The sequence below is a fragment of the Mus caroli genome, chromosome 3 (assembly GCF_900094665.2).
Source record: "Mus caroli chromosome 3, CAROLI_EIJ_v1.1, whole genome shotgun sequence".
In the NCBI taxonomy this organism is placed as follows: domain Eukaryota; kingdom Metazoa; phylum Chordata; class Mammalia; order Rodentia; family Muridae; genus Mus; species Mus caroli.
The window spans coordinates 98,994,318-99,005,249 of record NC_034572.1 but is presented as its reverse complement, the minus strand read 5'-3'; the positions used below and the strand labels follow the sequence as shown (position 1 = coordinate 99,005,249).

Below are 10,932 nucleotides of genomic sequence, written 5' to 3'. Positions count from 1 at the left end.
CAGGGGGGTCCACATTGCGAGGGAACTGTCCAGCATCGGTGGCCTGAAACCCCTGGAATGTTGGCTAAGACAGGTGTGGCTGCATCAGGGCTAGTTCTCTCTCTTCCCCCTCCCCCTATTCTGTGGTGGTGGTGGTGGGTGGAAGAGAGAGAGAGAGAGAGAGAGAGAGAGAGAGAGAGAGAGAGAGAGAGCATGGGAGAGTGGGTGAGAGAGAGCAAGAATGAGAGTAAGAGAGAGTGGGAGGGGGTGGGGAGACCCTTAGGGAAAACAAAAGGAAACAGAGTAGAGGTTAGCCTAAGAGATCAGATGTACCAAGGAGTGGAGCACTGAGGCCTCACAGGAGAGGATGGCTACTCTGAGGGATGCTCTTAGAACACAAGGAAGCTTTGATGGGTGGGTTGGGCTCTGGAAAAGCTGAGGAGACTTCTGAAGTTGTGCTGATTGAAGAAAGGGATGGACAGAGTTGGGTATGTGGCCTGGCTCTGCAATCCTAGCACTATGGAGGCTGAGACAGGAAAATCTCAAGTTCAAGGCCAGGTTACATTTACATAACACTTTCCAGACCTGGACCATGGAGTAAGACACTGTGAGAAACACCCAGAAGTAAGTAAGTGTGTGTGTGTATGTGTGTGTGTGTGCACGCGCACACACACATATGGAGAGGGTGGTGGTGGTGGATGTGGAGGAAGAGGAGGAACGGAAGACACGGGCTGGGCCATTCCTGTAATAAGTCTCTGCCTCTCCTGTGTAGGCAGCCGGGAGGCAGCGTTCGTCTATGCTATCTCATCGGCAGGAGTGGTCCACGCTATCACTCGGGCCTGCAGCCAGGGTGAGCTGAGCGTGTGCAGCTGTGACCCATATACCCGCGGTCGGCACCATGATCAACGAGGGGACTTTGACTGGGGTGGCTGTAGTGACAACATCCACTACGGTGTTCGCTTTGCCAAGGCTTTTGTGGATGCCAAAGAGAAGAGGCTTAAGGACGCCCGGGCCCTCATGAACTTACACAACAACCGCTGTGGTCGCACGGTCAGTACTCACATTTGGGAATGTACATTTTCTGGTGTAAACCAGTTAGTGTGACCACAGGCTGAATTCAAAGGTAGAGGAGTCAATGGCTTCTTGTTCACTTCCACGATCCCTAACATTCTGCCACAGACTGCATGGAGCCTGGGAATGCAGAGGGGGCATAGGAATACATAACCACAATCAAGTTTTCATAAGACAGAGAAATAACTTCCTTTTTCTTCCTTCTCTCTCTCTCTGTTTTTTGTTTTTTGTTTTTGTTTTTTTTATTATCTTCCCTTTCTCTTCTCTTTCTTTCCCAGTTTCCTTCCTTTTGGTTTTGGTTTGGTTTTTCTGTGTGGAATAGGGAATCAGGTGAGGTGGGGGCTTAAACTCCAGGCTTGTTTCTTTGCTTTTGAGACAGGGTCTGTGAAGTCTTGGCTATCTTGGAATTTGATATATAGACCAGGTTGGTCTTGAACTCACACAGATCCGCCTACCTCTCCTGCTTAGTGTGGAAGTTCAAGGCCTGTGCCACCACGTCCTGCCTATGATGCTTTGTTTGTTTTGTCCTGTGGACAGGGTCTCACTCTGCCGATATCCTAGGTTCATCTCACAGTCGATGCCATGCTCCTGTCGCAGCCTCCTGAGTACTGAGATTATTTGTGTGTGACACCATGCCTGACTAAAACGCAAATTTTAAATATTTAAAAATCTGATCTGTCTATGGTTGTGTGTACACATGTGGATGTGTACGCCTGGGCTTTGTCACAGAGGAGGATGTCAGGTGTCTTGTTCCACTACCTCCCGCCATATTCTCTTGAGACAAGGACTCTTACTGAACCTGGGGCTCAATCCCAGCAATCTTCCTGCCTCCAATCCTCCTGTTTCTGTGCCCCAGTGCCCACCACTGGGATTATATGTCATGTGCTACCATGCCTAGCTTTTTACACGGGTTCTAAAGACTTAAACTCAGGTCCTCACAGGGACTGTAAGTGCTCTTAAATCCCTGGCTGCCTCCCAAGCCCCAAAGTAGCTTTTAATTTATTAAGTTTTAATTTATTATTGTTGTGGATATATGCATGATCTCTATGGGCAGGCATGCATGGCATGGTGCATGTGTGGAAGTTAGAGGACAACTCCGTGGAACTGGTTCTCTTCTTCTACTTATAGTGTGTGTCTAGGGATGAAACCCGGGTGGCCAGGGCTGCATGGCAAGTGCCTTTCCTTGATATCAGTATCTCTGACCCAAAAGTAGCTTTGTTTTGTTCTGCTTCTAAGAAGAAAAAATCCCTTCATAACTAAGAGCTTCAGGTATCGCTTTAGGCTATTCACTGGTGTTTGAGCATCTGCTGTGTACTATACTGAGAAATGGTGTGCTATAAAAGCAGAAGACATGGTACTTAGCCCTTTAAAAGATATACAGGCTGTCATCAGGAGCAGACTCCTGTGGGCTGACAATCCAGCAGGCAATCATGAAGAACAAAGGACTGTTGGTCCAGGAAGATTTCCTAGAAGAGATTCTGTGATGGGTCAGGAAGATTGGGTGGGATCTGATGTGGCAGAGAATCACCGTGGGCTCAACCGCAGGCCTGGATCAGCAGAGCTCAGAGCACGACTGCTTGACCCCAGGGATGCCCATACAGTGTCCTGAGCTCTCTCCTCTCTCCCCTAGGCTGTTCGGAGATTCCTGAAGCTGGAGTGCAAGTGTCATGGTGTGAGTGGCTCCTGTACTCTGCGTACCTGCTGGAGGGCACTCTCAGACTTCCGACGCACAGGTGACTACCTGAGGAGGCGATATGATGGGGCTGTGCAGGTGACGGCCACACAGGATGGGGCCAATTTCACAGCAGCGCGCCAGGGCTATCGCCATGCCACCAGGACTGATCTTGTCTACTTTGACAACTCCCCTGACTACTGTGTCTTGGACAAGGCTGCAGGTGAGAAAGAAGCAGGCAGAGACATCATGGAGCTTACTTATTAGCACAGGCACTTCTGCTTTATCAAGGGCTGTCTAGCTTGCAGGAGTTAAAGAAGGGAAAGGAGTCAGTCACTTTCTTACATGAAAACCTTGCCTTGAGATAGGTAGGTCTCAGGCTGGCAGGTCATATGTTATTATGTTACTCACTATATCCCTGGTGTCTGGGATACAGTAGGTACAACTCAGAGAACATTTAAATGAGCCACCTGTTTTCAAGTTCTGGGCAAGAGGTGAGCTACACACACACACACACACACACACACACGAACATGGGGAATCAAAACTGCTTCTTGATATGCCACCACTACAAAAGAAGTGAGGGGAACAGGAGGTCTCTGCCAAGGCTGGTGAAGCAGCAAATGCATGATTACAAGCAGAAAATGGCTGCTTCTCAGTCTGCTCTAATTATGCGTGGCAGTGGGGCAGGGGTCTTGGGAACGCTGCAAGGTGATAAGGTGTTCCTGTGAGAGAATGGAAGCTCACATCTTGGTCCAGGTAAGTTAAACCAGGGACAATGTGTAGCTCAATGGAGCTGCTTCTCTTTTGGTTCCTGTCATGACCGCCACCTGAGAGACTGGACCAAGTGGAGGATGGCATGACTGAGAGAGGTGTAGTCAGGATAGAGGTTCACGTAGGTGTCTCAGGCTCTTTTCCCAGGCAGATTCAATAGTCAAGACTTGGCAGAGTAGAGCCCTGCACCATGGCTGGTTTCCATCCTGTTTGTTTGCACTTCCCATTATTTCTAGAATTGAGTGGCCAAAGTGCTTCAGCCCAAAGGAAGCAAGGTAGCATCCCACCTGGATAATGAAGGCTATATGAACTCTAGGGAGTGCTAGAAGTCAAAAAGGTTGGGGAGGCCCTCTGATCTCCTGGTGGTTTACTGCCATGAGGTATCTTTTCCATGTGGTCTAATGCAGAGGATTCATATCTAAATGCCCAGGAACCATTTCCACATATCTGTATAGGCTATTCTACTATCCCTAAAATGTGTCTTTGGAGAAGGATCTTTGGAGTTTGGAGGGAGGATGAGTCATACACTTATTAATTTTTCTCAGAGGCATAAACTTAAGGTCCCATAAGCCCCAAAAGATCCCAATGATATCAGCCTCCCCCCACCCCCTGAGCATGGAACCAGGGATCCCCTCCACGGTAGTACTGCCCAACTAAACTTCCTACGTTGATTGAATCCTCATTGCTGCTGTTTCCAGTGCAGAAGCAACAAGCCACATGTGATTACATATGTTCCCTCTTATCTATGGGGGCTGTGCTCCAAGGTCAAGGGATGCCTCAAAGTGCAGGTAGTACTAAACCTTCTATGTACTCTGTTTCTTAGACATACATACCTGTGATGAAGTGTAATTTTTAATTGATAAGAAAGAGAGTAGATCCACTCCTTTAGTGCTACTGTTGATCTAACCCAGGACCTTGTAATATGCTGGGCTCTCCCACTGAGTCACAAAGAGGATGATTTTTTTTTTTGAGACAGGGTTTCTCTGTATAGCCCTGGCTGTCCTGGAACTCACTCTGTAGACCAGGCTGGCCTTGAACTCAGAAATCTGCCTGCCTCTGTCTCCTGAGTGCTGGGATTAAAGGTGTGCACCACCATGCCCGGATAAGAGGATGATTTTTTTTTTAAAAGATTTATTTACTTATTATATGTAAGTACACTGTAGCTGTCTTCAGACACTCCAGAAGAGGGCGCCAGATCTTGTTATGGATGGTTGTAAGCCACCATGTGGGTGCTGGGATTTGAACTCAGGACCTTTGGAAGAGCAGTCAGTGCTCTTACCCACTGTGCCATCTCGCCAGCTCTAAGAGGATGATTTTAATAATAGACATTTACAAGTTTTAGTCATTTATCTTTGGATTGTCCATTTAATACTTTTAGCATGACAGTTGATGTTGGGCAGCAAATGACACTGAATAAAACCACGAACAAGTGTGACAGACTTGTTAGTCCAATTCAAAACCAAAACCTTTTAGTTTAGCTAATAATTTAAATTCTCTGAATTTAAGAGATCTAGCACAGTTAGTAGCTAGTCTGCTTGTTCAGCTCCAGATAGTAGAAGAGGACTTTGGTATTGAGGACCCAGCTCTTGGCGTTAGAATAACATATGTAGACCTAGTCAGCCCATAGTCTAGAGTAGTAGTTTGCTAACATTTTGGGTTATAGATTCCGGTTGTTAAAAAAGAAAATAGAGGGGGCTGGAGAGATGGCTCAGTGGTTAAGTGTTCTTGCTGCTCCTCTAGAGGACCTGAGTTCAGTTTCCAGCATCTACATTAGGTTGCTCAGAGCTGAATCCAGGGGACTGATGACCTCTTCTGGACTGTGAGGGCACCCACACACATACAAAGATACACACACACACAAGAAAATAAATAAAATCAATCTTAAAAAGTAAAATCAAGACTGGAAAAGTGGCTCAGCAGGCAAAGGTGCTTCTGCAAACCCTGTTAATCTCAGTGTGGCCCCCATGGTACCATATGGTAGGAGAGAACCAACCTCCACAGGTTGTTCTCCGACTTCTGAATGCATGCTGTGGTCCCCCATATGTGTGTGTGTATAATGTGTGTGTATGTATTTATATATATACATATGTATACACATACATAAAAATTTTAAGAAAGAAAATTGAGCACATATGTGCACTGTGCGCATGTGCGCTTAGACGTCTGCTCATGTTGTTGCTATACCATGTAATTATAAGATATTCATGTCCTCTACATGGTTGTCATTGTCACTATAACAGTGCTGGGATCCAATCCAGGGTCTTGCACATGCTAGGCAAGTACGTCACCACTGAACTACACTCTTAGCCCTAAATCAGAGATTTTAAACCAATAAGCTAAAAAACAAAGAATTTCTGCTTTTTTTCCTCCCCATATCCTAGTGGATTGTGGAGGGAATTGCTGTTGACCTCTTTCTTGAAGTCTCAAGCCAGGGGTCCCTGTTAGTAGGAAAAGGGTTGATGGGGTCTTTTTGTGCTGACATCTTTTGAATTAGCATTCCCTGTGCAAGGAGAAAGCTACCCTACTTTTCAAGAATCCCTTCTGAAAGGGGTGTAACACAGAAACTTCTTGCAGTCAGCTTCCAGCCTGTCATGCCAATCAGCCCATCTCTGTTGGACAGAAATAACAAATGTATGCTAACAATCTATTACATTAGATTTTGAGTTGTTTTGTTTCCTCGAGACAGCATCTTACTATGCATTCTAATCTGACCTCAAACTTACTACACAGCCCAGGCTAGCCTAGAACCAAAGTGGCTTTCCTGCCTCAGTATTTTGCATGATGGGGCTACAGGCAGGTGCTACCACACCTGGTTAGCCATTATTTTGTATACATTTGCATATATGAAAACTGAGACCCAGATACAATCATTAACTTGCTAAATAGCTACAGCTATGAAATAGTACAACTAGAATTTAAACACAGATAATATGCCATCATATCCCCTACAATATAGAGAACCTCACCTGACTTGCAATTCTTCTATTTTCAAGCTAGATTCTGAAGAGGACATGGCAGTGTGGGGGCTGCAGGAACTGGTGCCTCTGGGGAGCTTTGATAGTGGCAACAAGGGAACCTGGGTCAGAGGGCAACAAGTGACCGTTTTGGTTATATTTTCAGAAACAGAGGTTCTTTATGGCTTCTTAAGAGTGTAAGGGTGGGCTGGAGAGATGCCTCAGTGATTAAGAGCACTGACTGCTCTTTTGAAGGTCCTGAGTTCAAATTCCAGCAACCACAGGGTGGCTCACAACCATCTGTAATGAGATTGGATGTCCTCTTCTGCTGTGTCTGAAAACAGCTACAGTGTACTTACATATAATAAATAAATAAATCTTAACAAAAAAAAAGGGTGTAAGGGTACCCAGAGTGGCATAAACAAAAGTGACTTGGTTCTCACTTCTCTTCCCTGACTCAGGTTCCCTAGGTACCGCAGGCCGCGTCTGCAGCAAGACTTCTAAAGGAACAGATGGGTGTGAAATCATGTGTTGCGGCCGAGGGTATGACACAACTCGGGTCACCCGCGTCACCCAGTGTGAGTGCAAATTCCACTGGTGCTGTGCTGTGCGGTGCAAGGAGTGCAGAAACACTGTGGATGTTCACACGTGCAAGGCCCCGAAGAAGGCAGAGTGGCTGGACCAGACCTGAACACACAGATACCTCATTCTTCCCTCTCACTTCAAGCCTCTGACTCAAAAGCACAAGATCCTTGCATGCACACCTTCCTCCACCCTCACTCCTGGGCTGCTATGGCTTCTGTTACGGACTTGGAGAGTGATCCGGAGGGACCCCAATGTCCTGGCCGGCTGGTTCCTTAGCCCTAGGGACATGCTGACAGGGGATGGATATCGGAGGCTGAGTGGCTCCCTGACGATCCATCTGGAGGTTTGAAGGGAGAGCAGAAGAGGTTCTGTCTTCAGAGTGATTTGAGTTGCACTAAGTCAAGGCTCATTCTCCCCTTTGCTTGCACTGACTTCTGATACTCTTTGGGTATGCAACAGGAAGGGAACCTGGAGGTGGCTTCTGTGTTTGATGCTACTCTGCCTGAGGATAGGACAGAGATAAAACTGCCTGTCCCTTTGCTGGAGACAGTACGTGCAGACAATCTTAGGCCACAGTAGTCTGCTGAGACCCTGAGATAGCTAGATGAGTTAGCCACATTGAACAAGGCTCCACATCATGCTTCTACGCAGCTTATAAAGTAGTGGTTTGGTGAGGAGGAAAACCATAGTGCTCTACAGATACAGATTCTCTGTGCCTCCCTTTCCACCTACAGCAGACAGCAGCAGCCTGCTCACTGGCTGCCTGGTCAGCGTGAGGTAGCTTGCAGTGGGTCAAATTCTTACCAGGCCATTAGAGGCCCGGCACAGGATTGTGAGAGAATGACATAGAAAGCCTGGCTAGGCCTTGGGACTTCCCCCGCATCCATTATTCCGGAGATTCGGTAGGAAGGGAGGTAAACTCATGGGAAGGGTGAGCGCACCTGATCTCAAGGGTTCCGTGAGGATCAGCGTATACTAGGAAGGCAGAGATCTCGCATTTTGCTAGTTCTTGAGGAGAGGATCTTCAGCTTTGAAGTAGGAACAAAAGGCAGCAGCTGTAGAGAGAGAGCTGGTGCTGGAGCTGAGGTGGCAAACATCTTATAAGGCCTTTCTCATTTACCCAGCAAATCTTTATTTTGTGATTCACCAGGTCCAACAGTTAACTACTGCACGTTCCATGATCGACTTAAACAGGGAAGGGTTCTCTCTGTGCTACTGACCATTGCCTAACTAGGGTACACAGGAGTGGAGTCTTCAAAGAGAGCAGGCACAATGACATGGGGGTTTGAAACCTTGATGGTCTAGTTTTATGTGGCCTAGACAATGGTCACCTTCTTCCCTACTGATAAACAGAAATAGTATAGAAATCCACAGCTAGACTTAGGTCTAATCCCAGCTATTTACTCTCTATTTTTTTTTTTTTTTTATTTTCAGCAGGGTCTTTAAATTCTCCTGTCCCATTTTCTTATCTATAAAGTGAGGGTGAAACTGAGATCTAAGTGTGCCCCAAGCTCCAGCTGACTGATAGGCGTCATCAACACTTCTCACTGGCCAAGTGCTTCCTGCTTCTCTGGGACCTTCTGATTTAGGGCTGTCTGGGCAGACAACAGACTAGATTAAGAGGCTTTCACAAGGAATTCTGGATATAGCTCCTCTCTCTCTTCTCAGGTTCCTCTTCATCCAATCGGACTCTCGGATGTTTGTGGAGGAACTTCTTTCTGCCCAGGCAGCAGGAGGCTGGGGAGTGGGGTGGGGTGGGGGTGGGCACAGCTCTGGCCACAGAGGCAGATTTATTTGGATGATAGGACTAATATTTGTGTAACCTGCTGAGACCTGTGTGGGAGAGTTTAGTGTGGTTTTTCTTTTGGTGAGGGGATTTGCTCCGGTTTCACATCCATTAACACAAAACATGAGCTAGTCAGGGCCCTTGTGGTCTGTGGTGAGGGGATGACTGGAGAAATGGGACTGAGTGAGTCAGGCAGAGGGAATGTCTTCCTCACAGAGTAGAGTCAACGGGATAACTGATGAGCCAGTGGTGGGGTCACGGAGGGGGTGGAGGGGGAGAGGGACTTCTCTTGGAAGAGAGGAGTTTTGGGGCAGGGGCGAGAACATCCAAGTTACTGTATCAGTGATGGCATTGGCCTTCACTGGGGAGCCCAGTCTGAGGTAAATCTACTTGTGCTGTATTCTCTTTGAGTTTGGGTTCTTAGCTGTGGCAGACATCTGTGACATCTCATATTACTCCATGCCTTTCCCTGGGCTCCAAATTCTAGCTGATAAAGATATACAACCACTTATAAATGGCTCAGAGAGAAATAGCTGTCCAGGGAGTGAGAAGTTTGTAAAGTGAGGTGTTTATGTGAGAGAAAAGATGTCTATCCGAGTCCTGCTACGGAAGCTGTGTGGCCCCAAGAAGGAATGGTGGCCAAGCAATTAGTTTTTCCTCTGAACTTAGCTTGTCTCTGCATTCCAACTGGCTTTAGACAACTGGCGCTCATTCTGCGCTATACAAACAAACTGATTTGGAACAAGCAACAAAACAAGAACTTTATTCCGTGCCGGGACTCCACAGAATTCTGTTGCTACCTACTCCTCGTCTGCTCTGAAGGCCTCCTCTTCTGTCTAGTCTCTAGATGGTAGAGGTTTGTTGCCCACCAGTAGTGTCTTAACCTCCTTCCTCAGTTCCTTTCTCTCTTGTTGGCCCTTATTTCATTTATCTTTTGATAAACATTTAGGACAGTGTATTTCAATAGGAGCTATTTGGATACAAAATGAACTTAAAAGATACTGTTTCTATCCTTTAGGGATAATAGGATCTTTTTGGAGAAGTGGCTGAAATACCTCAGCTGCACAGCCTGCAGGCAGTTTCTTTTAAATAGAAGAGCCAGGATGATGGCTTATGCTTGTAATCCCAACACTCCGGGAGGCTGATGCAGGAGGATAGCTGTGTTTATGAGCAGTGAGTTCCATGTTAGTTTAAGAGCAGAGTAAGACCCTGTCGCAAACAAACAAACAGGAAGAAAGAATGTTGGCCATACCCCATAACTCAGCACTATAGAAAAGAAGATTTCAGTTTTCAGCTCTGAACAATGGCATCAGAGCACGCTCTTCATTAGAGTACTTCAGATTAAAAGAAGAAAATACTGTCCTGAGGGTCTGTGTGCAAAGCTTTGGAGATTTAACTTAGGAGCACTCCAGGCTTCATCTCTCTTCCTTTCTGCTGCTTTAGGAAACTATCTTCCCCTTTCTCTTGCATCGCTTATCAAGAACACCAACCATCAAGTCTCTTGCCAAATTCTTAGACCCACTCAGGACATAAGTCTCTGCATGACTTAATAGAAGACAGATAATCAGGATTTCCCGCCCCCACCCCACCTTTCTAAAATTTGTATTTAAATGCTCTCAGTGGTCATAGGGCAGAAGCCCAAGCTAGCTGGGGATAAGGGAGGCGGCCAGGGAGAGTGTTTCTCATCCCTGGGAGGCATTCTGCCTAGCTCCTGCAGCCAAATTACAGCAGCAGAGAACAATGCAGTGCATTCCTGGGCAGGTCGGTGGGCCCTGGGCGCCTGGGTCTGGTGGAGAGAGGTGCCAGACACAGAGCGCTCCATAAGCAACCCTGCAGAGCTGGCCCTGGGTGCAGAAATGAAATACAGAGAGCTTCACATTACACACCTGGTTATTGATGGCCTTGCTGGAGGCCTCTGCCCCCACCTTACACTTGGGAACGGCCTGTACTGCGGGGGCTGGGCACCTCCGAAGCAATGTTGGAATATAAGAAAGGCATGCTTCTATTTTACTCTTTGCCCTTCCTGTCAGCCTGAGCATAACTCTGAGGACACACATGGACCCATGTGCAGAAAGAAGGTGGACTCAAAACAGACTCCCACAGCGTTTTTT

General features: G+C 46.9%; 1 protein-coding gene across 1 annotated transcript in view; it reads left to right on the top strand.

Moving 5' to 3' along the window:
• Wnt2b (Wnt family member 2B) overlaps positions 1 to 9,813 on the top strand; it is a 17,878-nt gene extending 8,065 nt beyond the window's left edge. Inside the window, exons 3-5 of the mRNA XM_021158650.2 lie at positions 752 to 1,029; positions 2,681 to 2,945; positions 6,912 to 9,813. Coding sequence (XP_021014309.1) covers positions 752 to 1,029; positions 2,681 to 2,945; positions 6,912 to 7,141 — 773 coding nt within the window. The 3' untranslated portion in view covers positions 7,142 to 9,813. The remainder of the gene's footprint in view (positions 1 to 751; positions 1,030 to 2,680; positions 2,946 to 6,911) is intronic.
• Positions 9,814 to 10,932: the final 1,119 nt, after the last annotated feature.